Genomic DNA, 27,779 nt, shown 5'->3' on the forward strand with positions numbered 1-27,779 from the left:
CGCAGCGCCGGGGCGGGCTGCCTGCCCCGCAACCTGGCGCTGGCGTTGTTTTCCCCGCCGCGCTTCTCACGGCTCGGGAGGCGGCTCCCCCTCGCTCTCCGCCTCTCGGCGGGGCTCTCGGCTGCTGCCGGCCGCACCTGTGCTAACGGCGGGGGGCGCCGCCCGCACCGCCGGGCCGGGGCCGGGCCGGGCCGGGCCGCGAGGAGCCGTGCGAGCGCCCTTCCCGCCCGCTCCCCACCCCGGGCCCGCCCTCGCGGCGCGGGTTCGCGGCTCCTCCCCGCCCGGCGCCGCCCCACGCCCCAGGTGTCCCCCGCCGAGCCGAGCCGCGCCGCTCCCCCTCGGCAGGAGAGGCCCGGGCCGGGCGCTGCGGCGGCGCGGGGCTGGGCGGCGGAGCGGCTGCCCGCTGCCGCGGGAGGTGGGCGGTGCGCGGGGGGCGGCGGTTCCGGGGCCCCGGCATGGCCCGGGGGCGGGCGCGCCGCCGCCGCCCGGCCCCCTGAAGAGGCGCGGCGGGGCTGGCTGCTGGCCGGGCTCCGCGGGAGAGGGGTCTGGCTCTTCTCCGGGCTCCTGGGCGCCCCGGGGGGGTAGCCATGTCCGGAGCCATGAAGTTCAACGGGTACCTGAAGGTGCGGGTTGGGGAGGCGGTGGGCCTGCAGCCCACCCGCTGGTCCCTCCGGCACTCGCTCTTCCGCAAGGGCTACCAGCTCTTGGACCCTTATGTCACCGTCAGCGTGGACCAGGTGCGCGTTGGGCAGACCAGTACCAAGCAGAAGACCAACAAACCTACCTACAACGAGGAGTTTTCTGCCACGGTTACCGACGGCCATCAGATTGAGCTGTCCGTCTTCCACGACACCCCCATCGGCTACGATGACTTTGTGGCCAACTGCACCTTGCACTTCCAGGACCTCTTGCGCTCCGCGGGCCCCAGCAACAGCTTCGAAGGCTGGGTGAGTAGCCATCTCGAGGAGAAGCTGGAGCCGTGCTCCTCTGAATGAATGAAGGCACTGGAAGGGTACTTGCAGAGCTGGGGCTTGTCCTTGCACGCCTGTGCTGCAGTTGCATGCAGCCTGGCGTGTGTGTCTGCGTTCACACAGGTGTACCTTCATGCATCTGTTTGTGCTCCTGTGCTTTAGATTTGCTCAGAATGCTATTTAGACTGCTATTTCAGCTGATGCGTTTTGGCACCCTAAGAACAAAAAGCCTCAGCTGTCCCAGCTTGAGGGTCAAGACCCTGTAGCTGAGGGCTGTGAAGTCCCTCCTCCTTGTAGACTAGCAGAGGAAGACTTGTAACACATAACCAGCAAAGTACACCTGCGGACTCACACGATCGTGTACCTTCCTTCTTTTGCTTAGCACACAGAGACGTACTTGGGAACTTGGATACCTGGGGTTGGATGTATTTCTGCTCAGATCTACACATGCTTGCACAATTGTTTGATGCGTGCACGTGGATTTCTTTGACTTCTTAACAGAATGGCAGGACTAGTCTTGTGTCTATTATTGTACACCACTGCGCTGGTTGAACACAGTTTCATTTACAGCTAATTCTAGGTTATTTCCAAGTAGATGTCGCTTGCATCTGGCTCAGAGAACCTAATTTATGTCTTAGTCCTAATGGTAAGTGAAAGGAATAATGCAGGCTCTAAAGTTGTGTCTTTGCTTCCAGTACGGTAAAGGAGGAGGAAGTAACTGTATTGATCCACACAGTAGTTTGCTTGTAAACGTTAGGTTAAGGAAGGGGGGGGGGGAAAAAGGCATTTCTTCTGGGTAGAGAAGGTGCAGAAGAGCTGAGAATTTCTGAGGTTAAGATAGGTATTAATTTTTTGAGGCCAGGAAGTTCAGCACGCGTGGTCAGGTAACCACCACAATAAAATCAGACGTGGAGGAAAGAGCTGACACTGCAGAGAACAGATAGGCATCTCGACTGTATCGCTGGGGAGAATGCTGGTGCTTTCTGTTCTCAGCCGGTGTCTGTGACTGAGGTGTGATGCTACGCCTCTGGGGTGATTACAGGGAAATACCAGTTGCAGGATTGATCAATAGGTTTGGTACTTTTTTTTTTTTTCCCCCTTCTTATGGTGTACTTAGGTACCCTATGGATAGGCTTGAGGTTCATGCACTAAAGGTGGTCTCTCCCAGACAGTCACTGATGTGATTGTGTGTCGGGCAGAGGGATCCAAGCTAGCCTCAAACGAGTTAGCTCAGGTATTGCTCCTGACAGCACAGCCAGAGCAGCGTTCACGGCGGTTTGGGTGCGTACCCAGCTTCCCGGGCTAGTTGTGCCGCTGGAGAGAAACTGCTCCTGGGACTTGTGCTAAAACAGTTTTAAATATGGAACAGACCCCTATGAGCCAGGGCAAAGGAGTGAGCTCGGGACAGAGCGCTGTGGTTTTGCGGGTTTTCTTCGTGTTTGATTTGCTGGGGGTGTTTCCTCTTTGCTGTTGAGAGAGGCCCTATCCTCTCGGGAGGCTGGCGTCCCGGTTGCACTGGGTCTGGCTACACCTGGGACTGGACTTCTCTGTTGCAAAGGTGGTGGTCTTATTTACGTTACTAAAATATCTATAATAATATTGCCTCCGGTGTGGATGCATGCATGTCCAGGGGCCCATTGTTTCCTTCGTTTCATCCATCCTGCAGTGCTGATTTTTAGGACAGATGCAGTTTGTGGTCTGAAATGCTTGTTTGGTCTTTGGTGAGGGAGAAGTCTCTTATCCCTGCTGGATAGGCACGTGTTTATGAACTCCTGTACCTGTGAGTTGATGGGTGGGAAATCGGTGAGTTTTTTAACTAGACTGATGTAAATGGATGTTATATCTGGGCATATAGACAGAGGCTAAGAGCTACTGCTCTCCTTTTCAGTTAATGTCTAAAAATTACAACTCGGGTGGATTTAGTGGGGGGTGAGCAAGCGTTCATCTTCTGTTCCCCTTCTTCTCTCCCCTTCCTTTTGACTTGCTTCGTTAGCATCTCGCATAGCGTGCAGCCAGGATCACATGATGACAGGGAACAGCATCTTGCCCTGATAATTTAATATGTCTTGATAAATCCAGCAAGGCTGTCACGGGGTTTTGTGTAATCAGAAGGATAGGAAATGCTGGTTTGTACTAACCCAAGGTCCATGAACTGCTGGCACGATACAAGACACCACAAGGGATTTGTAGATGATTTGCAACACCTCCGCTCTGAAATCTGTCATACTGCCCTTTTTCCATCCCCAAAGCAAAAGCACATACAGGCAAGGAAGGAGTGAATGGAGCGAGGGGAAAATTGGTGAATCCTCAAAGTTTACCCTGGCTTACACTTACTTGGTTGTGCACGATTTTTCATTTTGATTTGAAATAGAATTTTTACGTTCACTTTTCAGAGACAAGGGCAATATATTGGTAAACTCCAAATGCTCCTTGGATTGATAGCAGCCAAACAGGGCAGGTCGCTGCCTCTGCTCCCTGAGCTCTCCTCTGGAGAGCCGAGTTGCCGGGGATTACCTGGGCCAGTCCCTCAGCTCACGTGCTGGCCCAAAAGTTTCGGCGTGAGCTCTCAGGCTCATGCTGCTCTGTCTGTAAATGTGGATTTTCTCCTGCTGAGGAAAAAAAAAAAAGTGATTGGTTGTAACACTGGTCACCTCTTGTGAGAACTGTGGGAAGTGTCAGCGGGAGGCAAATAGGAGCAGTTGGTGTGTAAGCATTGGTGCTTCCCAGATGACTTGCAGGTACATCACTGCAATTATGACCCCAAACACTTATGCAGATGAGTAAGCGTATGGACATGAACTGCCTCATCAGTAATGCTTATATACCTGAGTCATCCCACTGGGTACTGGGACAGAGTTCTCTGTTCATGGTTTGCATTAAAATCCATGTTCCAGAGACTTTTCAGAACTGACCCTTTTTCTTCTAACCATTTTGATTGTTTTCTGAGGCCTTTCTAGTAAACACATTAGCACGGTCTAGATATTTTTTAATTTGCGTAGTAGGTATTAAAGGCATTTGACTAACTTTGCACAGATCAAATCTGTAAGAGCTTATCAACTTTAAGATCCTTCTCTCTGTTTCCCATTTTTCATATTTACTTGTCAAGTTGCAGAGCAGTAGTTTTTATTAATATTGTCAATTAAATGCCATCTTGCCTTCAACATGCTTTAATGCAGTTAAAACTGGGAGCGATCTCTCCGGTACTGTGTTCTTTCTGGTAGGCACTTTCCTGTGTGGGTGTGAAATTGTGCAAACCTGAATGGTAGCATTTTACACAGGTGCGCATGACCCTGCCAGGTGCAATGCAGTAGGGAATTAAGCTGGCTGCTATCCGAAAGCTGTTATGTTATGATTTACCTTAGGGTTGAAACTTGTCTTTTAAAGCATTTAATTTTGCCCTAGCATATGCTAAGATCTTTTTACTCATCATGTGCATCTTTAAAAGGTCGTATCTTCTCTTTAACTGTCTCTGAGTGCAGTATAGGAAGCAGTCATATGTCAGTGAAACAACATAAATAATTTGGAGTACTGAGTGTAACTGAAAGGGGAGATGTTTACAATACATAGGATTATTCCTGTGAGTTTTATGTAGTAGCTGAAGTAATTTTTAAGCTTGGGGAAACACTATTTACAGCTACTGAATTGCATTGTTACTAGGGAATTACTTAATTACAATTGTAGATTATAAAAATTGTTAGTCCCTGGGTAGAGATGTTATAATTTCTAGGACTTTAATAAAGAGTTAAAATTAAACCTTGATCTTGAAGTAGCAAATTATCAGAGTACACTGAAGGAAATTAGATAACAGATGCACTGTAAGATTAATGAGCCAATTGCAACTTCCTGAGGAGTTTGTTACCATTTGCTCATGTGTGCAGGAAGAGATTAAGACAAATAATTCTCATGCATTCCTTAACTTGAGCTCTTTCGCCTGTATCCTTTCCTATGAATTTTTTTCTTTCTTAAGGCAAAAAGAATTGTGTTTTACCCGTGTTTATATGCAGTTGTATTTATTGAACGTTACATTGAAGAGTTGAAGGAGAATGCAACTTCTTCCCCAGACCATCATGACCTTGGCAGAGAGCCAGGGTGCTGCAGATCAAATACAATATGGTTGCTTCTTGATTTAACTCCCACTTTGCTGCAGAGTGTTCTCCAGGTGGGCAAAACTTGCATCAAGAAGCCAAAAAAACTTTATAGCTGTTGACAGAGGATTTTGCGATGCAGTGTTTTGTGGCTGCATCAGCCTGTGCCCACCTGTAGAGATGCACTGCAGCTTGTAGAGCGGGAGTAAACGGAGTCTCCTTCCACAGGTCAGTAGCAGGCTGAGATAGCAATAGCGACCTGTCCATATGATTTCTGTTTCCATGCATGTGACAACCGTGTACATATGCAGATCTCTGATCCGCGTGAAAGTCACGCAGCGCGTTAATTGCAAACTAGGCTTGAGTAAACTAAGCTCCTTCCCTAGTTCTTGGTAAGTTTTAAGTTGTTTCTGTAATTATTATTACTGATATGCAGTTATTATGTTGAATGGGAATAGTGGAGAGAAAAACCCACTGCAGAAGGTAAGGTGGTTTTTGAAAGCTGCCAGAATTTCGGCTTCTGTTTCTTTCCTTTAGCATACAGGTGTCCTTTGGCCCTACGAACAAACCCTTCAAAATGCCAGCAGAGTCCCATGCACCAAGGCTACCCGAGCGTGCCTTGCAGTCTAAAACAAAGGCTGTAATAAATAAAGGAAAAATTGTTGCTATTTGTCAGATACTAAATAATCCTGGGGCATATGATGCTAGTAAGAGTTTTACTGCTTAGGGCAGATGAGAAGGACTAGAGCTGAGTGTGTCACGAAGAGCTGCACGCTTACTGCCCTGTTTCAGCATCAGAAGTTGAGCTAGTTAGGAGTCCTATTTCTTGCTCATCCACCAGCTCCTCCCCAATGAACACTGTCTGGTAACTGTGAGCATCCTTGGAGAACGTAAGCGTTTTGCTTGACAGTGTGTTAGGCCGGAAAGGTTTGGTCAAAGCACGAGAAGAGCCAATTTCCAGTGGTCAGAGCCACTGGGATGCCGGTAGAGGTCTGTGGGACTGGAGTTCATGGCCTGGCTTTGAACTGGGTACAGCAGGGTATGAGTTTGGCTTGCCTGCATGCAGCTGGATGCCCGGTCCTGTTGTGATACTGGATTTCTAGCACATTCCTTAGTCTGTTTTTCTATAGCTATGTCTTGAAAACTGTTTCTTTGATGCTGTTGGAGTTGGGAAGGGATCTGGGAATGCCGGAGGAGTGTGCAGGAGAGGAGCATGCTTTCCCACCCAGTGCGGTTTGGCTGGGAAAGGCTGTGCAAGTATCACCACGTCGCTTTCCCCGGCTGCGAGCAGCCGCCGAGTCGAAAGCTCAACCCAAACCCCACTGAAAGGTACCCAGGCCCTCTGGCTCCGCAGCGTGGTGGGCACGTAGGTTGCCAGCCGGAGCCCAGTCCGCTCCCTACGCAGTTGGCTCCTCAGCCGGCGCTGCCTTTGCCCGCCAGCCCATGCACCGGCGCTTCGGCTCTCCGGCTTGGTGGCAGCTTCTCGGGGCGGGCGGCTGGATGAGGCCCAAGCTCGCGTAGTCACAGAAGGTTTTCTGGAGTTGTTCGTCGAAGCCCTTGCTAATGTGGTTGCTGGGGTGCCTCTGATGCCAGGCTTAGCTTTCTATCTCTGCTGCTGCCTGTTGCTCAGCTGGTGGTGTTGCCGCTGAAATTACCTGCAAGCCCCGGTCAGGGGGAGAGGGGCCAGGCCAAGGGCTGATGCCCGTGTCTCCTTCAGCAGCGTCAGTCACGGCAGAGGAAGCTCCTGAGGGTGTTTGCAGACCCGTGCCCCCAGCCCTGGGGCTGCTCTTTTCAGAGAGGCTGTGTGCGGAGGAGGAGGAGGAGGAGGAGGGGGGGGGCCAGCGGGGTGCCCGCAGCAGAAGTGAGCCCAGCACCCCCGGAAGCTCTGTCCCCAGCCCTGCTCCCTGCACCCCGCGGGCCTCGCCTCACTCTGTTCGCATTTTATATTTAGCTTTTGCCACAGGTCTTTCTGTCAAAATGCATTTCATCCAGGCTGTCCGAGGCTTTCTGTTTGGAGTATTTTCTGAGTAATGATTTGGTTTCTGGCCATTTTGAGCTTATAGGCAATAAACCCCGCAGAAAAGATTGTCAAGGGGGCCGTTTAAGCTATTGAAATGCCATTAGAAAGTCTACTGGTTTACAGTGTAATTCAATATGAAAGCATATCCTTTACTGAAGTGAATAAGACTCTCGCCCTTTCTTTGCAAACTATTAAAGCTCCTTTGATGTTTTAGGCTTGATTGTAGCTATTGTGCTTTGCTAACACAATCAAGAAATCCAGGACCTTTTGTGTAACCATGGAGAAAAAGACGAGCAGAAGAGTTATCAAGTGAAATGAGTTGCTGGCAGCTTTTCCTAAAGGGTTCTGGATCAGGCGTCGCGCCTTCTTGCCTCCCAAATCTCAGCCTATTTAGGCGCGCAGTTAATATACGTCAAACCATGCTGCAGACTTATTTTCTTCTGGAGGCAGTGAGCAATCTTTGTTCTGATTGCTTATTCCGCCCCTGTGTTATTTGTGGGCCCGCGGAGTGAACCAGGCTGGAGTCCTGGATAACTAAGCTTGTTCCTTTCCTGAGCCGTGCCCTCGGTGGAGCTGGTACGAGAAGCCCTGGCTGATTGCAAAGGAAAGATTTGCTTTATAATTATATCAAAGATAGCAAATGTATGTCTAAAACAAAGTGCATCCTGAAGCGTCCAATTAATGTTGCTAAGCCACTTAGGGTAGGCCAGACAAACGACTTAAATTTCTGCAATGCCAATGACAATTTTTATGCTTTGACATCATGAGATGTTCTCATAGCTCAGGAAAGTCAGTCGCTGAGGAAACCACACTGCTTTATTTTGAAAGCCAGCACCACGAACAGATGTAAGCCAGGTTTCGTGGCGTTAGCGCGATGCTGTGCGACAGCAAGTGTTCCTCAGCAATTCTGGCGCTACCGATATTCAGCGCTACAATCTCAGCGTCTGCGCTGGGCCCAAGGTGATGGAAAAAATTGCTTTTTCACTGCCCCGCGAGGCCTTGTGTGCCCTTGTTAACGTTAGAGCAGAGGCATCTAATCGATGACCAGATCTATCCCACGGGCCTGCCAGAGCAGTTTGACCGGCTGTCGGCTCGTTCCTGGGGCTCCTCAGATGTGGGGCCGGGGGAGTTGCAGGCGGAAGAGTTGCTCTGGCAGCCGTCAGCATGTTTTTGGCCACTGTCTTCCTCCTGGGACCCGCTGCATCTCCAGAAAGCCTCGTGCTCTCAGGCCCACCCGTGATCCGTGTCCTGATGGAGGGATGCAGCCGTCAAGTTGGAGAGGTGCATCCGCCGCAGACAGGGGATGCCTGCGTCTTGTCTGTGTGACAGATGGATGTCACAGCCAGGGTTGTGTCCCCCGAGTGCCACCCTGCAAACCAACGGAGCCCGGCCTGGGAAGGATGGCAGCCCTGGGCCGCGCAGACGCAGGGCGTTTGCGACTTCAGGTCTGGGATAAGATTTCAGCTTGGCCGCTGGCCCTCCTTGTCGCCGGGTGGACGTTTCTGTGCTCCGTTAGACGGTGCAGACCTGCCCTTCGGCTCGGCGCAGCTTGCGCTGGAGTAAGCGCGTGCTGCTGCCATGAGTGTCGTTACCCACGAGCTTTGCCAATAGAAAAAAAATGTTGGCAGGGGAGGAAGGAGGGGAGTGTGAACCTGTAGATGACATTACATAAAGACTTTTTCTCGGTGTTCACCTGCCAAGTTTCGTAAGTATTGAGTTTCACGAGTGAGTGGATTGTATTTGTATCAGTGGTACGGTGGCAGCTCTCCAGACTCCTTCCAGGAGAGGTCTCCTTGCTGTTGAACAGACAGGAGGTGAAGTACTGGTGCAGAAACAAAAGTTGGGCAGCTTTGGTAGCTGACTTCAGTTTGTGAGATGGGCAATAGAGTATTTATTCTATTTTTTTAACCGACTTGACAATGCTGTGTAGGCCTTAGTGGGATATTTTGACTTTTTTTTTTTTAAAAAAAACAACTTAGTGCAATACGGATATTTCTGTCAAAAGGAGAAGAGGAGGAAAATACGTCCATGCAAGGCATATTTCTAAACATGTGATTTGGTGTGTGAGTATTACATGTCTGCTGTGCATTTAAAAAAAAAAAATTGATAAAATCATTTGCAGTGTGAAATCACTTGACAGATCAGCAGAACCCTCTCAGATGGAGGTGAGTGAGGGAGAGGATGTGAGAAACAGGCTGCGTATCTTTGCTGTCCCAGGACATTACACCTAATAGTAAGAACTACACTGCCAGACAGTCTGACAGTGTGCATCTAGGGGCTGAGGAGAGGTTTGAGATGGTAGTTCCATATCTGAACGCTGACATGTTTTTCCTGCCTTTGTCTCAGATGTTTAGTACCAGCCATCCTCAGAGGCAGGATTTTGACTTGTCAGCTGGTCTGATGTCGTCTGAAAAAGCCGCTCATACCTTCCTATGGCACTTCTGGTTTCTAGCCCTCTCTTTGGCCTGCTCTGTGGTTTCTGTTTTTCCTTTGCTTGTTTCTCATTTTTTTCTTAGGTCTTTCTCATTAGCTTCCAATTTAGCAAAGTACTGTATTTTGTGTTTTTCTCTTGAGTAAATTTAATTTTACTCTGTCGTGTAAGCACGACATCACTTGTAAATTAAAGTCTTCATACACACCTCCACTTGCTTTAGTATCTTAAACCTCCTGCGGTAGCAATGGGGTCTGAGTTTGGGAATCCTTTTATTGCTTTTGGATAGAAAATATTTGCCATCGTTCACAGTTTTATAGATGCTGTAGTAGGTTCAAGCAGGGACCAGTCATAATATGGCGAGCGCTGTAGGTGTGAGTCAGAGAGAGACGTGCACTGTCAGAAAGATCATTTAGGGTTGTGTCAGTTCGCCGGAGCTGGCCGGCTCTACGGTCTGGGTAGGAAAGAGAGTGACAGTTTTACAATGACTGTAAAAATCAGCATGGGATGTCTGTACTCCTAAGTGCTTTTGTCTGACACAATAGTTGCACTATTATTACACTAAATGCTGTCTCTGATAGCATTGGAGTTGGCTTGTCTATGTGTGAGTTAGTTTCTAGAGTGATTCTCTCCACCTAGACTGCTCATCCTGTACTAAATGTATTCAATTCTGGGCTAAGTTCCTTCAGAATAACGAAGGTCTTCTAGATCAAGGACAACTAATGAAAGACTAGCTTATCCTGTTTGAATTCCTACTTTGTCCTGCATTTATTTTCCTTGGTAAACAAGGCCATATAACTTGTCATTTTTTTCCCCAGGATTGAAGAGCAGAGGAAAAATATGTTGTTCTAAGCGGTGAAATCTGGGGATTGATTTACTGAATGTTTCCCTCTATCTCGTATCCTTTAATTCTTTTAAAATTTAAATGCTTTAAATCTGAAGAAGAGCGGGAGAAACCTTTCACGCAGTGGGGCCCAATTCTTATCCTTCCCTCACGTGTAAACTCTGGCACACTCCATGAGAAGCTGCTCTCCATACCTCACCTCTTTCTGGCATCTATTTTTAATAACATCGACGTGGAACTCGTCTTCCTCCTTTCTTACTACTTGTAAAATGTCACTCTGTAAAAAGCGTGCCTGTGTCTTCTGTGAGATTTCAGCAGAATAGGAGCCCGGTGCTTGCCTCCGCTTTTGCGTGCCGGGTTTACATGGGTGGATTTCCCACGGCACCAATGGAGTTGTGCTGCCAGCTTTGCACCGGTCCAGTTGGGAGAAGAGCTGGCCCCATTTCTTTCCTCCTTCTTGCATGCAACAAGGGTTTACAATGATGGCTGGGTTGTGCATTATTTATTGAGCACAGCGAGTGCTCATGGAGCTCTGAGAAAGAGGAAGCAATTGGGTTCCGTGCAATAAGTTTATTATCTAGGTCATTCACAGACTGAGGCATCTAACATTAATATATTCAATGAAAATTTATTCTGTGAGGCACTTTGCTTCTAAGCCGGGAAGAAAATATAACCATGTGGGGAAAATGTTCCTGTGCGGTCCAAATCCATGGTGGGATTTCTTGTCAAAGCTACTCGGTTGGAACACGCTATTTAATACAGAAGCTACAGTGGTGTCAAATGTGTAGGGTGATCCTCCATCTCCTAATAGGGCTTTGTTGGGAGTATTGCTGTTGATAATCAGTTGCAAGACGGAGCCCCTATCACTTCATTATCTGTTTACTTAATAACAGTAAAAAGTCCAGTGTAGGAGCTTTGGGTACTCCCACAAGAGCTGCTCACAAGACTGCCTTGTGAGGAAGGGCGACTGGTTGGAGACTGTTGGAAATGACCCTACAGTCCGTTTCCTTTCTCAGAAATTTCAGCCCCTTGTTTCTGCAAGGAACTCATGATGTGGCAGCTTACAGACCTACGCTAAGAAAAAATGCTGGTTTAAATCTTCCTTAACGTAGTGGGACATAACTGTGGTGGTTTAACAGCTATTATACAAGCAACTAAGCTGTTCTTGGTTTGATGTGGAGCAAAACTGGGTAGAAACCCAGCTGTGCTAGGATAAGCCATCTTCCTCTCAAAAATTAGCCCCTATTATAATAACCCTATCAGTGCTTAATGGCAGTAACTCATTTTGACCACATTTTCAAATAATTAGCTCAAGTAACATTTAGCCTGTCTTGCCAATAAAGATGAGAAAGTTTTTCCCCATCTTCTTGATTCTAGGAAGGAAGATATTTCGCTTTCCTTTGCAAAATCTTGCTGAATGGTTTTTTAGTGTGAGCCTAGAAGAGCATCAAGTTCATTGTGCTCATGTCCAAAAAAGGAGCAAGTTCTAGAGCCGTGCTAGTGAGCCCAGACAAAAAGGATATGAGGCAGACAGAAGAAACGGGCAGCGATGTTACAGAAGCAGATATGGTTTCTCTTGCATATTCCAGATCTGTATAGGTTGGGGCTAAGATCTCTAGCTCTAGCTGAAGGACAGCGGGACCTCTGCATTTACTGATACAGTGCTGTCTCTACATGTCAGGACTCACTGTATCCAAATCCTTAGGGCTTGTCGTTGTCTTGGAGTGACAGTGTTGGAACGGAGAGTAAACTCTTGAATTCTAGAGTGCCTGGCAGGCTCAGAAATAAAGCATCAAAAATTCAGGCTATGCTGCAGATCCTCAGAGAATGGTTTTCAGCCCCTTAGAGTCAAAATATGTTCATATGCTGGTATGGATGAAACCCTTTTCATTTGGGTGAATGCTTACAAAGTCATCCAGGCTAGGAATGGGTTTTGTTTAACCGTGGTGGAGCACTTTTTCAGCAGGGTTGTGACTTGTATCTAGGAGGATACCCAGCAGGTTTTTGTCTTCCTCTGCCCCACGGGCAGTCGCTGTGCAGCAGGAGAGGTAGAGCGCTTCCTGCTCGTGTCTCTGCTTCTCGCCTACCCCGTTTCACAGCCGAGCTTGCTAAATGAAACATCAGTCAAAGGCCGAACGAGTTAATGTGGTGGGCTGTGAACTGTGGTTTTGGAGTCGTGCGAAAGCAGCGTCCATTCCGCTGCCTTTGCAGAGGAGCGGTGACGGCCGGAAGAAACGGGGGGGAAACTTTGGGGGGGGCTGGGGACAGTAATCTCAATTTGATCAAAGCTTGATACCAAGACGGCTTTTCCCTTTATTTTGTTTCTACTGAAGAACGTGGTTAATGATGTATCAGTTCATAATCAACCCTATGCTCTTCCCAGCAGTCAACTACAACCTGTTGGACATGTACAAAACCCCGCTCCGATGTTACCTAAGCTCCCCCAAAGGGGTGTTGAAGCCGTGTCTTCTAGCTTGTCTTGGGTGAGCAGTTGCTGCGTGTGGCTGCACCTCTGCAGGAGCGCAGGATGTTGATGCTCGGGGTGTAGAAACGCCCGTGAACGCGCGCGTGCTGTGGGGCAGACAGGACACCACGCACACGCATTTCAGTTCTCGCTTAGTGCTGCGTGTAACGAGGAGAAATCCCTTTGACTGGTTGTGTTCCCTCTGGTGACAGCTTTGTTGGGTAAAACTCTTAGTATTAAGAGCTTTAGAACTCCAGAATTTTAGAAGAACCTTAGAATGGAGAATTGAAGCTATATCCAAAATCATTGGGTGGTTCATTTTAGAATTGCACTTTTCTGATTTTGTCAAGAATAAAATTGTAGGGTCTGGGTGGATTTCTTCAAAGAGAAGCAATGATCATTCAAGTCATCACATGTTTTGGCTTATGTGGATGCAATCTCAGAAGGTTTCTGATGTGTCCTTGCAAGTTTGTCATTTCCCTTTGTCATAGAGAAAGGAGCGTTTGTGATTAATACGAGGTCAGTGGATTTATTTCTATATATAAATAAGCTTACTGCAAAGAGACTTGCCTCAGCAATGGATATGTAGTGCTCATTGTTTTTAAGCAATGCCACTTCTTATTTTAGTAACATTTTGGAAGTGTCTGTTCCTGTTTTGAACATTAACATTAGGTGAGAAGAGAGTAACGGAGGCTTGCTGGTTTTAAACAAGCTTCGGTGCCCCTGTGCTTGGCTCCTGGAAGATTGTTCTGAAAGAATCTTCCTGACCTCAAAAAAGCTCATCAACATTTTCTCAGTATAAGTTTTGTGGTTCGTTTCTAGGTCGACTAAACAGTCTCCTTATGTTAATAGTCCTGGGTGTATGAAATTTTATTTGCAGAGAAATATGGGTTTGTTTTTTTTAATTACTTCAGCTGCACAAAAATACTCTTTATCTGTGCCTGATAATTTTTTTCACTGTCAATGATAAGAACAGGACCTTTTTTTTTCCTTTTTTTTTATATATATGTATGTGTGATATAAAGAGATATATATATAGAGAGAGATATATATATTTTTTTTTTTTTAGCCTGTAAATGGGTAGTTGCAAAGTTCTGTACACCTATAGGATTTATTCTTACTCAATCTCTAACAATATTAAGCAACTGTTTCCACAGGAACAGAGCTCTTTACAATAGACAGTGTTGTGGCTTGCTTCAAAGCCACAGTCAGAACATGTAGGTGTTTGAAGAGTACCAGATCTTTCCATCTCTCGCTATGAATTTTCCAGTGGGTCATTACTTGTTCAGACTTTCTATCTCAGTATCCGAAACCACCCCAGTGCTTCATATTACTGTGTGGTAATGTCCCAGAAGCCTTTCAAGTGCTGCTGGGCTGCTAGAGGAATCTTTTAGATTCATAAAAAGCTGAAACGCATGGTGCAGCGGTGGTAAGGATCTAGTCAGCAGCTCCAATGCAGCTAGTGTAGGATCGAACTCTTCGCTTCTGTAATCTTATCTAGGGCTCTTTCGATATCATGCATATTAGGAGTTGAACAGCGTTAGGTGTTTTGTTATCTTTCTTAGGGGACTGCGTTTGTAAGGGTTCACTTCATTGGATGTATGGCAGTTATTAGAGGGACTGTATCTCTTTCGTTTTCTTCCCCCGAAGGTCGTTACTGAGCGTCTGCTGGTACAGAGGAGAGGGGCTGTTGGACTGGCTTCTCGGCTTTATGTTACAGGGCTCGGTAAACCTTAAAGAAGGGAACTTACTTGATTTTATTTTGAAAGAAGATAAATGCTGTCCAAGGGATTTCTATCCTCAGCTGGTGAAAGCTCTTTGGTTAAAGTTATAAGACTAAAATTGATGTAACTTTTCCTGGATTGGACAAAATTTTGCTTTGGGAATTAAGGTAGCGTTCCCCCCCCCCCCCTCAGCAAGGGCTGTTTGTCAATGGGAAGAGGAGCATGAGGTCCACATTAGCAGTGCCACCCAGGTAGGGAAGTACTTTTCTCCAGAAGGGAATTTATACTTTTAAACGTATTAGCTAGTGGCCCGGAGCTAAAATAATGTATGTTTGTAATATAAAGCACACGCAACACTGGCTGTGGCACAGATAAAATGCCAGGCCTTCCATTCACAAAGAAACTAAATATTTATCAAAGGGGGAACATGACAGCAGTGGTCCTACTTATGATGGCCTTGTAACGGAGCCTGTCCTGCTCTTGGCTTACCTAGGATTGCCTGTGCTTGGACTTGCAGTGATTCCCAGTAAAAGCTCTGTTTGAAGAGAAGAACATTTACCTGCGGCTTTGCAGGTGATGTTGAGCTTCGGATGGGAAATGTGGTCAGCATCAGGTTACATTCTTGATTGACATGTGAGCAAAACCACTCCAACCGTGTTCTGGCCTTTTCCTCTACAGACCTTTTCTGGGTTTCCCCCCCGGCTCCTTTTTTTAATCCAAGGTACATCTTGGTCACATTGGTTGAGAAGTGCTTCCTCATCTTGAAACCATGCTTTGGAAAGGGAAAAAGAAATATTAAAAAGGGGAAATACGTGACAACATGCTGTTGGTAGATGCCAGCAAGCTGCCTGTCAGCTTGCAGTTGCACGCAAACCCCAGAAGTGCCTCCTCCTTCAGAGGGAGGCAGATGGCTGGGTCAGCTGAAACTCATATCCCAGTGACACGGCACCTCGTCACCCATCCGGGGGCCTGGAGAAGCCTGGAGGCCAACGCTTTTCAGCTCCTCCCCGTCTCAACTCAACTGCTGGAGTCACAGCTATGACTTTATGGTCACAAGTGGGTAGTGAGATCATCTCTCTCATGAGGTAGATGAGGAAAACTGTAATCACAGACCTGATGGGACTAAAAATTGCTTGGTCTTGGACAGTCTGTCTCTTATTGCAGTGCTTGGCTTCAGGATTTCAGGACTTTTTTTTTCCCCCCCCTTAATCCTTTTTTGTACAAATATACAACCCAGGGTCCTTCACTATGAAGAACCTCATCTATGCACCCTTTTTTTAACTGCTGTTTTACAGTAATATTTTTATTGTATTCTTCCCCCTTCCCCCCCCCCCCAAAAAAAAAAAAAACCAACAAAAAAACCCAAACCCCAAACAGAAAAACAAACACACAAACAAAAACCACTATACAAATAGGATATGATCTAACTTGGCAAAGCAGACGTTGGCAATGGCATGTCCTTTCTGGGTGTTGTCAGCTGCGTACTGGATCCCAACCTACATTCTTTTTGCTGCATGAAGACTTGACTGTGACTCCCAGTGCTGGACCTCGTGGGATTAGAGCAGAGACATGAGCAGTAACATCTGGACACCAGGAGCAAGCATCATACCTTCAGGAATGCCGGGGGAGTGCATGCCTTGGCACTCCTTTTTTCGTACCTTTAGAAACATCTAATTGGCTACGCTACTGCTTTTACATGATGTTCTGGGATGTGTGTACCAGGGATGTTAAACAATCCCATAAGCTGATGGCAGGGAATGGGAGAGGGGTTAGTGTGTGGGCTAACGTACTTCTAACCTTCCTCTCCATCTTTCCCTGTGTCCCAAGCAGATTCTCTCCTGACTGGCATGCCACTGAGACACGTCATTTGAAATCTTATGTTTTACCAGAAATATTGCTGATAACTTGATTTTGCACATAAATTAATTCATTGTGATGGGGTGGTGGTGTTGTGTGCCCACCCCCATCCCACCCCATGCACTTAGTGTAAGGCTTTGTAGTCACTGAAAAGAATGACGGGTTCTGGTGCTGTGCAGCAATTGACTCTTCCTGACGTCTGGACCGCTGTGCAGTCCAGCCACACGTTGCTTTCATGGGTACTGTAGAGTCTTCCTTGTACTTTTTCAAGGCGGTGTGCCTCCCGTGCAGTGTGCTAGGTCGGGCTTTTGAAGACCACAAGCACTGTTTCTAGCTCTGCTCCTGCCATCCCCATACATTGCTTTCCTTCTCTGTAAAATTGATGGTGTAAAGTTTCCTCAGCACCCCAAGGGGCTTTGCGGCCTTTGGTTGAAAAGGTGGAGATGTGTGCGATCCCATATGCGCAGCTCCTTTCATACGTCACGTTGCCTTTAGGAGAGGGGCACAACACCGCTGTAGGAATGCGATACCAGGGTTGCAACAAGGGGATGGCACCCTTTCCCTGGGTGAAAGCAAGCACTGTGGGCCTACTTGGCATGGAGGTTCCCTTAGCCCTACCATCCACATGTTGGGGTTCCAGCTATCCCCAGCGTAGTGCTACAGGCTGAGATAGGTGAGCGATGGTCAGGACAGATAACTGCTGGCCCCTCATGCAGCAAACAAAACATTTGCCAACCGAACAGCGTAGCGTTGGGTATTGCAAGGCCCTCTACTAAGTACAGATCTTTTCGACGCTTGGTGTCGAAGGGAAGAAGAAGGTAGGTGCCTGCAAATCAAGCCCTCTGCAGAGTTTTTGGGTTGCATTTGAATCTCTGTATCATGGAACCCCAGCTTCCTGCCCTCAAGCTACAGGCATCGAGATGCTTATCGCAGCTGACGCCAGGATCCTTTTTTTTGTTTTACAGTACCTGTTAGTAGTGATTAAGCACCATAAATAGCTGGACTTTTCCAGCAGGTGACCTTTTGCTATACCACCAGGATTTAACTTTTTAATTGTTATTAAAAAGATGGGATTTGGGTCTTCAAAAGTGAGTTTCTGACAGAAATGGTTGGAGTAGCAGCAAGTTGTGACCTTTCTCCTTTCTACCTGGGGTGTTGAGAGATTTGATGGATTATATCTGGAGGACTAATGGATTTTAATGGTTCATGATCTCATCAGCTGGTTTTAGAAAGAAGAAAGAGCTATTGGACAAAAATGGAAAAGCAGCAGTACACCAAATGAATTATATGTAGTAGGAAGATATTTTAGAAATAGTGACACACCTAATGGAGACTCTAATTTCACAGAAGTTTAAAATTATGCAATAAAACCTATAAATAACAAGAAAATATTTTCCAGAACTGAATACTGGAGAACAGCGCAAGTATGTAAATGAGCGAGGTGCTGGGGAGAGACAACTGCAGAGGGGCTCTTTGCAGAGTATTGCAGCTGGTTTAGGGGTCCACAATTCCTTGGGCTGGATCCGTGAACAGGACATGGAGGGCCCTGTCTGACATGGTACAACCCAGTGGATTTCCCCTAAGTTACACAGCGCTCTCCTGCTGTAGCTGTGCGGTGACGATCCTTGGGCGACCAACAAGGGTGCCTTGAACACAGAACCTCAGACCATGATGCAGGCTTTGCTGCTGAATGTAAAGTCGTGAATGATTCATAAGCCTGCCTGGATTTCTTAATAAGGTTAATTAAAACTGCAGGTGAATGCCGTGCCTTGGAAGACTTCTCCTCAAGACCGAGAGCATCGTTATTGCTTCTCTGCACAATCTTTTTGTTTCTCCTTCTGTATTTCTGCCTGGCGCCTGTTCTGTTCCTCTCCGGGCAAAACCCAGGTCTCTGGTGCACACTGGCTGGTGCATGGGCTACCTGGGCTCGCTCCTCGCTAGCACTCACCTGCCCTTTCCTTGTTGGGGGACGCTGCATCAGTGCTAAGCTCAGCTATGTCAGTGTTTTACGTTGAGGAAACTCCGCCACCAACTCACTGCTGCGGCCCCTGGAGCGTTTCCAAACGGGAAGTGCCACCAACTTGCCTGCTTGGCACCCGTCAGTGATTTATTTCTTTATTCCTGTAAACAGCAAAACTGGCACAACTTCCTGGTTTTTCTGCCAAGTTATATTGATCTAATATATGTGACAGAAAATACGTTTGTTGATCATCTCCAGAACTTGGAAATAGAAAATGGCGTTTCCTGCATTGTGTACTCAGTGAGAGACCTAAAACGTGAGCTGTCGTGAGCATCGTCCCCTCACAACTCATGTGTCCAGGGTGTAATAGCTAAAGTGGTGTCCCAGGGCTCTATAGCTGTCGAAAGATTTTTGTTTTGTTGGTAATAACTGGTTGTTGAGGTTTATTGACCTGTTGTTGCTGTTCATTGAATGGAAATAGAAGTCGTCTGTTTGTTTGTTTGTCAAAGCTGCTCAGTCTTCTCAAGAGCAGAGACCCTGTCCCACTTTCAGCCTCTTTTACCTGCAATTGCATATGTAGGTGTTTGCAGGCAGATTTCCATACATTGCATATGCAAAGCCGATAGCCTGATACCGAAAGTGCGCACGGGTGTATTTGCTGTAATCAAGTGTTCAAACAGCTGAAAATGAAACCCTGCATTTGCCATCCTTTAATTTCGTGGTCCTGCATTGATGTCAGTATTGGCCTGTTAGGAAATGAAAGTAATCTGTGATTTTCCCCCCATCCCTTAAAAAATAAAATAAAAATAGCTGTAGGAGGAAGGCAAGAGGAGTTGGGAGGAAAATCCAGTGATGGATTGGACATGGTGGTATTCGGCATGGTGTTACAAAGCAAGACGTATGTTTAATAAATTGTGCGCAGCGGAGCTAAAGCTCTGCTTTTATGTGCATGTGGTAGGGAAAGGCAGAACGCGTCCTGCCCACGCGATTTTGGTTTCACGTGGGCTATGGTTGTACGGGCTGTGGGAGGGAGCCGGCGGAGCGGCACGAAGGTGTTGAGAGGCCCCCGGGAAGTGGTGTCCTGCCCCTGCTCTCTGCGGTCCGCTGGGTTGAGGGGCTGTTCAGGGAGGCTCAGAGCAGCCTTTGCTTTCTGCCTGACATCTCCCCTGGCCGCCACGTACCGTCACTAGAGCAAAGGAGACGCTGTCTGTCGGCCAGGTGGGAAAGCGGAGCAGAGTCGCCCACGACTTGATGTCTGCCGAGGGCGAGCTTGGTTCAGAGCGGGCTTTTTGCCGCCTTGCTCCTATCCGTTCCCCAAGGCTTCGCCCAAAAGGGGAGACCGTGGCCTTCCAGGGCTCTGTATCCCATAGCGCTGCTCCACCAGCTTGCCCCACGGGGCCGTACGGGAGCTCTCTGGCAGCGGCGGCCGGCTGCCGGAGCCGTGCGGGACAGGAAGCCATGCGCCGCAGCCTGGCTGCGCCCCGGCCATCGCAGAGCCGCCTGCGGTGAGCTCGGGCTGCGCGCGCCGCCTCCAGAGCTGCTGCCAGCGAGCTGGCCTGCGAGACCACCTTCCTCCCCTGACCCTCGGGCCCGGCTGGGGAGGGCTGACCACAAACCGCCCTGTTGAATCGAGAGGGGAAGGCTCTGAGGAGGGAGTTTCGGTGCCCGCTTTGCTGTTTGCGGGCAGCTTGCAGAGGCGTCCCGCGCTTGGCATGTTCTGCGCCCTCAGAAATTGGACCCTTCTGGTAGGGTCTGGTCATCTTTCATGTTTTCTTCTCGGCCCGTTTACCACCCTAGTCGTTTCTAGCTCCACGTTTGTCTTGGGGTTGTGGATGAGAGCCCTCCTCTGTTGCAGACTCCAGCGTGTGCATGGGACTCTTAGACTCTCCCCCGTCCCCCATTTCATGTTGAGCTTCACTTAAATTTCTGAAGGAATGGGTTCTTGCTCAGCGGTGGTGCCGCTGGGGTCAATGCCCAGCCTTCGAGAAACTTCAGTACCGTGGGACTGATAAACAGGCAATTGGATTCCCTCCCCCTGCCTCATAACTCAGGGAAAAGAGACCAAAAATCCTTCCAGAGAGCAGTTGTTGTTTTTCTTTAAAAATATATGGAGAACAAAAATATAATAGTCCCTGAACCAATTGTGTGTCTCTCTCTGTCTTTCTAACTTTGTAATCTTACAATTTTTTTTTTTTCCAAATATACTAAAGAGCAGCCACCTGCAACTATTACTCATAAATCCTTCATTGTTTTGGAGGTGGGATTTCTCAAAAACAATGTAAGTTGGTGTAACTCCAGCAGGAGCAGGCTTTGGCTCATGCTTTTGAAAATTTTATTTTTTTTAATATTTGAAACCTCCTTTTAAATCTATATTTTATTTGTAGCCCTTCAAGCAGGTTTTCTTGGCAGGAATTTTCACGGGATAGATAAATCTTCTTGCAGCCCTTGCTCTTCCTACCTGAGCAAATCTCCTGTTGAGGTGGGTAATCTCTTGGATGAAACCAGACTAAAATTGATTAAAGAGTCCAGGATTGGCTAAGAGTCATTAGTTATGCGTGATTGTTCGTAGCTGGCGCACAGCTTATAATTATGCAGCTTGACTGAAAACAAAAGTAATATTTTAAACAGCTGTCCTGGAACAAAAAATTAGAATGACAATATTACAGTAATAGCTGGAATAACTGGTTATAGGAGTTACGAGAGAGACTAACTTTCCACCCATTTGTGGGTTTACCTCCAGAGTGTTAAACATACAGCAGTAATAGTTGTTGGAAAGGTTTCTTTTTCCCCCTGAAACTTTGACAGTTACCGTCACTTGCAGGAGGCAGAAGTTTTGAGCCTTCGTCCCCTACCAGGGGATGGCCAGGCTGTCCCCCAAGGGACCCGGTATCGTCTCTGTGTCTAATCGTGCATCTGCTGCAGCTGGAATCGGTGAGCTGCGAGGGCTTCGATGCTCTGTGAATTCAGCGTGGTGTGTGGACCTACCAGTTAGAGGTGGGCTTGGCAGCCTTTCCGCAGCGCTGTGTCACCCTGTCCTCGCTCTTTGTTTTGAGACCTGGCATCAAAAGTAAATCTTGGTGGGAGCAGGGAGATGCTGCGGTTTGGCAGCACCAGATTCAAAGCTCGGGTGGAAGAAGAGCTGGGGTTGCTGCCAATCACCAAATGGCATCTCCTAGGGCCTCCCCTGCGTGGAGCTTGCCATGGGTCATCGAGAAACTGTCCACGTCCGCTCTTGGCACCTGCGGTGGAAACTACTGCCCTAAGCACTTTCCAGCCTTTGCAGGAATGAGAAGATACTTGGCACCCCATTTTTTTTTTTTTTTTTTAGGCACACTGATTTGAATCTTAAAAATTGCATGCTCTGCATTTGTAGGAAAAATACTTTAATCTGTTGGTCTGGAATTGCAAAATCGCCTTTGTACTAGAAAGCCCTAAGGATTTTTTAGAGGTGCTTGACTTGATAGACAGGTGTCTGTCAGCCTTGAAATGTACAGGAAGGACTGATTAATCCAGACACTCTGTATTTGGCTGAGAAAGTTGCTACTTGACCTGTCCAACAAAGGCATGCTCAGGTGGAGGTGCTACCTTATTAAAATACAGAAAGATCTGACATTCCATAAGCATGATCTGTTAGGAGCTTAAACAAGAAAAATTAAAAGAAATAACTAGAGGCATGTGAAAAACTAGCTTCAGCCTAACCCAGACTTGCAGCTCTTTCGGCTGAACAGAGCCTTGGGAATTGCCTCTACAAATGACTGATTATATATGCAGTTCTGTTAATTAAATTTAAAAATTGTGTAGGAAGTCAAAAGATATAGCTACTTGTTTAATTACGCTAATTAAGTCCCCAGGTAGCTTTTATATTTGCTTTATTCACTGGAAGTGTCTGGCTTGTTCTGTTTTTGAAGCCACGTCAGCATTGACATGGCTTAGAAAAAGGTTGTACTTCTAGGATGCTTACTAATGGTGCCTGTGGGGAAGAAAGGACGGGGCAGCAATGGGAGAAAGGATGTTTTGGGCTCCAGGGTAAATGCAGTCGTCTTTTGTGTCTGATGCAAAGACAATAAAAAGATTCCACTGATGTCAGTGTACTTCAGATCAGTCTTCCCAGACTGGGCTGTCTGTTGTGGGGAGGGGAGGAAAAAAATATTCTGCTCTTGTGTTGTGCAAGAATTAATGTTCATGCCAGATGCGGTGTTGAAGATGTCTCTTCATCCTGGAGGTCCACCTCGTCTCCATTTTGGAGAGCGAGCGACTCGCAGGCGGGCAGCCACCCTTCGGATCTGCCTCTTCCCATCCGCGGTGAGTTTTTCACAGAGGCATGCCAGGCTCTCTCGGAGACGACTGACTATACCTGCTCTTCGAGTTCAGTGGATGCTTCAGCTGGGTGTTGATATGTTGCCTGAGAGATTACCCTCCTTCTGAATTTGTTTTCCAAACCTCTTCCATTGATGAATCACGCGCGACCAGTTTTTATTATATGTGTGAAGGCATATGATTAAGGAGTCCTGTTTCAGTCTCCCCGCATCTGTTCGCTCCCAAACTAGCTTTTTTTTTGTAACGCAGAGAAGGGGAGTAAATAACACCTGCCTAGTTGTCGGGAACAACGTTAGTACAGTCCTTTTCTGTAGAAGGTGTGTGAGATGGTTGACTGGGGCCCCTCCTTGTGGGAAACCGATCCCTTGCAGCTCCCTTTGAAGTCACGCGGGAGCTGCGCCGTCTCAGCAAGTTCAGGCATGGGGCACCGTGTGAGTGGTTTGAATTAGGAGTGAAGTCCTCCTCCGTCCTGTGTTCAGCCTCGCTGCCAAAGTCTTGCGTCTCACAATGGAAGCGTAGTGGAACCGCGGCTGAACTCATCAGTCCTTACCTGCTCGTTTCCAGCTCGCTTGCCAAAATCCTCCAGCACTTGTTTTCTCTTAGGTACGGCTGTGAAGTTCAACAGAAGTTAAAGCGTATGCTTAGCTCTGGGCCAAAATCCTGTGTTGTTGTTACAGATACAAAGGGGGTTCCTGAGCTCCAGCAGTTGATCTTGTCCACCCTTTGTGCTACGGAGGAACGTGCTGTCTTCCATTTCCTTGAACTAGAAGAGAGTGGCGATTAAAGGCTTTACTACACTGATAAGCACACTTTCCTCTCCCGGTTAGCTAAAACTTGGCCAAGTTAGCTCTAAAACAGACAGAAAGTCAATGTTTTTCCTCCCACTTGTTCTCTGGGGGACCAGGCTGAGGATGAAAGTGCTGGAGAGAGGGGAGGGTGATTACTGTTTACAGCTGTGCGTGCCAATGGTGCGATGCTGCACGTCACCAGTTTAGTTTGATTTCTTCGGAGATCAGTGTACCTCATTGTGTTCGCAGTATCATGCATACATAAAACTTTAGACTTCTCCTTTGCTTCTCCCAATACAACAGGACTTTTCCCACTGCGGTGCATCTCCTGCTCTGATACTAAACCTTCCAGGCAGAATTCTGTGATTCCCTAAAAGAAGTTAGCCTGTGCCAAATAGATCTTGGCATTAGGAAAATTTTCTCTGTACTTATTACTCTTTCAATATTGTTGTCAAATACATACAAATGGTTACATTCCTGTATCACTTATCTCCTATATTGTGATACAGAAGTTCCCCCTTAGCGTCATCTGTGCTGCCTTCAGGCTGTTGAGCTTCTCTGAGCCTCTCCTGCTTTCTTTGAGAAAGAAGATCAGCATCAGCTGCATTGTTGATGCAAACTGATTGCATGGTCTGCTTTGGACTTTAATAGTTCTGTCAATTATGTGGCCTCTGCTTCTCTATAAAAACATAGTTTTTTTGCCTTTAAGCAGCCACGGTCAATGCTGGGAAGAAAAGAAAGAAAAGAAGTGAGAAGCAAAACTTGGCGTGTGTGTGGTACTTGTGTTACACCCACTGGTGGTGTGAGGCTGGATCCCGAGGGCGTTCGCTGATGCTGGGAGGTACCAACATCGCTGGAGCCTTGCCGGCGCGCAGTCAGGGCCTGGGCCGGCAGCCAGCCGTCGCCAGGTAGGGTTATCCCTTCCATGGCTGGAGGGCCAGTCCTTTGGCAGCTGCTTCCTTTTGGAGTGCTCGAATCTTATGAAATAACAGAGCATAGTGAGAAGTTCTCTCAGTCTGTGAAAGTAGGTGCTAGTGGTAGAAGTTCTTTAGTGACGAAAGAGATTGAAGGAGGGCTTATATTAGGAGTTCCTCCTTTTGGGGAAGAAGTAGGGTACCACACTCCTCATCTGTGGGCATCTGGTTTCAGATGGTTATGGGCATATTTCTGCATGCCCAAATGTGGCTGCAGTCGCTTGCTGGGTCGGTAAAGCTATCCCGAAGCGTGTGCTGTTTCTGTAGCTGCACCGCAAAGCGTGAGGGCAGTCGTGAAGGTGAAAAGCAGGGGCAGGAACGTGGGGAACCGTGCTGCAAGGATGGCTGGGGTTAGCCCCGGGGCCCGGGCTTAGCAAGCCGCTTGCTGTGCTCGCCGGCTCAGCGTTGAGCATCCATCTGGCTGCACGGGCATCGCGCGTTGTGGTCCAGCAAGTGTGAGGAGCTCACAGGAGTCAACTGCCGCCAGCACGAGGCCCCTCCACGTTGTGTGGCCGTGGTTTGGGGGGTCCGTGCGATGGCGAGAAGCAGCACATCCCGTCGGGTGGGTGTTGCTCTCAGGGAGCTGCTTGATCGTCTGATCTCAGGCAGGTCAGCAGTCAGACATTTTATTTTCGGTTTTCTAGGTCAGAGATTATTTTCTGTTTCAGGCACGTTCCACGTATCTGGGAGTTGATCTCAGATATTGCGTTGGCTGCTGCTTAGCTGGTCAAATTTCATCTTTAAAGGAGATCACAGCAGGGCCAAGAGCCAAACTTCTATCAGTGGTCTATTAATTATTTAATTTCGTTGTATCTTATCTTTTGTTGTTGCTATTGCTATCAATTTAAGATCAGAGAAACTCGTAAGACTATCTGGTTTAACCTCTTCTATGGAACAAGATTTCACTATCAGCCCTGCATCCAGTGGGGTGCCGGTGTCCCAAAGTTTCAGGAGCTCATAACGTGCTGGGGCTTCAGTCCTCATTTTGGAGCCTTTCAGCTGTAATTTTTCATTAGATCCTGCTAACATGTGCCATGAGAAGATCTTGAGTGTAACTAGATCCTCTTTATTGAGTGCTCTTGAACGGTGGTATAATATGAACATGGCGGCTTAGCTGGTGTAGGGGATATGACTGGTCTTTAATCTTGGAGTCGGGAGGGGAGAGAGATTGTTTTATAACTCTCATAAATCCCCTGCTGTTACTTTCAGAATTATTTTGTTTCTCTTTTGTAAGACTATGCTACCCTGGGCAGAGGAATCCCATTTGCAGTGATGGAGAGCAAGGTGTGTCGCAGGGTTTGGACCAATTTTTGTTTGTGCCCCGTGTCGAAGGTGGATGATGCTTTTGTTGCATCTCCTGGTCTCGGCCCAGCTGCTTGTGTCTTGACAAGCCTTTGCTTTTAAGACTAAACAAGGAGTGCGGTATTTGCAGTATCCCACTGGAGACAATGTATGGCAGAAGAAGGGAGGAAGGATCCTCTTTGTGAATGTGAAAGCAGGAGCTAATGTATTGCTGCGTATGGAGACTGGCAGAAAAATGATGAGCACTGAAGAATGATTTTGGTAAACCTAAGTAAGGATTTTCCCATAAAATCTGAATTCTTGATATCCCATAAATCAATTTGGGTGACTGTGTGTATATATATATATATGTATATGTATTATAGATATTATATATTTTTGAAAGAACCATTTCTTTACAAAGCTGTGTATCTCTCCAGTGAACTGAAATTTAGGCAAAAATGATGCATGATATCGCTGGAGTTGAAGTTTATTTGGGGAATGTCTTCCATATTAATGGAGACAGAGGGCTATTCAAACAGCAGTGTAGTAAGCAGCCCAAGCAAACACAAAAATTAATATTGAGTCAAAGCTAAATATTTAATTTAAATTTTCCCTGTGAGATTGATTTGGGTTTGTTTTTTTTTTTTTAGTGGAAAATATAGTGTCCATAAAATCAACATTTTGATAGGATTTTCCCAAGCAGTTCTAGCTTCCCTGTTTTCTACCCCGTTGACCGAGATGTGTCACTTCTGGACTGTAGCTGGAGTCCTGTGAATAGGATGTTCTCTCATCCTTTCTCTGAAAATATTTGCTCTGCTCATCCTAACAAATTCCCAATAGTTTAAAAAACAATTTCTCTACTTCTATAACAAATTGTAGGCTAGGGAAACGTACGGTGATGGTGTGCGCTGTCTCTGCTTCCCCCGCACTTACCCCAGAAGACTGTTTTCTCTCGGCTCCTGTTAGTGAAGCTGCAGTTAGCGTCCCTAGGAGTGGAGAAAGCGCTGCTATACCTTAACACCGCAGAGTCCGTCTGGCTTGGGCACCTTCTTCCCCCACTTACAGCCGTGCAGATACTTTCTGTCCATTTGTAGCATGGCTGTTTGGCTCCTCCCTTAGATATATATTGTTCAACTTTCTCTTTTACCCATATCTTAATGTTATTCCCTTAAAAGGACCGGTTGGTGCATGGCAGGGTTTTGTAAACCATGGGCAAATGTTGTCTGGATTAGTGATGGTCCATACACCATTGCTCCGGGAGCTTAGGCTTGTGGTTAGAGGTTTATTTGAATGATGTGGTATGTGTTAACGCTGGAGGGGAATCAAAGTGTTGGCAGGATACATCGTGTGTTACCCGAGAAAAAAGAGGGAGCCTGGACTCATCATCCTTTCTTGCAGGACCGGGAAATACTTTTCTACTCCGCAGTGTGTGCACCAAGGTGTGTTAAATTCTGGGCACCTCCGTGATGAAACTCGGTGCTGCTGATGTAGAAGACTTGCTTCTATTTCTGCCGGAGCAAGGAAAGGTGGCTGTACAAGAGCAGAGAGGGTTTGAACTATCATGTTTAGTCACTCCTCCAGAGAGCTCTATTTTCAGAATTTCTCTTCTGCACAGATTATTGATACCCATGAGGTGTGAAGGTCCTCTTTGCTAATTTTAACCTTGCAATTTGGGGGTATCTGGGGGGTGCCTTGTGGGGTTTGTTTTGTTTTGTTTTTTAAAGTGAAATTTCTGTGCGACAGCCTGACTCAAACTTCAGGGATCCTTAGCTGTGATTTTTGCTAAAAACTAGCTGGTGAACAAAAAAAACCAAAAGCAAGACCGTAATTAAAATTGTAACTAAAAAAGGAAAATCTACTAACCAAAAAACAAATACCTTCTTTCAAGGACAGGTTGACCGACGCCAGGATTGAATCGCTGATCCCTAAAATTATATTCTGTATCTCTATGTAATTTAGATTAAACGACAACAAGTGCTCAGGTAACAGCACTAACAGTTTCCTATTTTCTATGGTTTAAGGCCAAAAGGTGATTTATGTAAGAAATCAGTGTTTACCCC

General features: G+C 47.0%; 1 protein-coding gene across 1 annotated transcript in view; it reads left to right on the forward strand.

Annotated features, from left to right (window-relative positions):
- The first annotated feature begins 548 nt into the window (after positions 1 to 548).
- Positions 549 to 27,779, forward strand: part of PRKCH (protein kinase C eta) — a 118,392-nt gene continuing 91,161 nt past the window's right edge. Inside the window, exon 1 of the mRNA XM_075150875.1 lies at positions 549 to 947. Coding sequence (XP_075006976.1) covers positions 588 to 947 — 360 coding nt within the window. The 5' untranslated portion in view covers positions 549 to 587. The remainder of the gene's footprint in view (positions 948 to 27,779) is intronic.

The sequence above is a fragment of the Calonectris borealis genome, chromosome 5, assembly GCF_964195595.1.
Source record: "Calonectris borealis chromosome 5, bCalBor7.hap1.2, whole genome shotgun sequence".
Classification (NCBI taxonomy): Eukaryota; Metazoa; Chordata; class Aves; order Procellariiformes; family Procellariidae; genus Calonectris; species Calonectris borealis.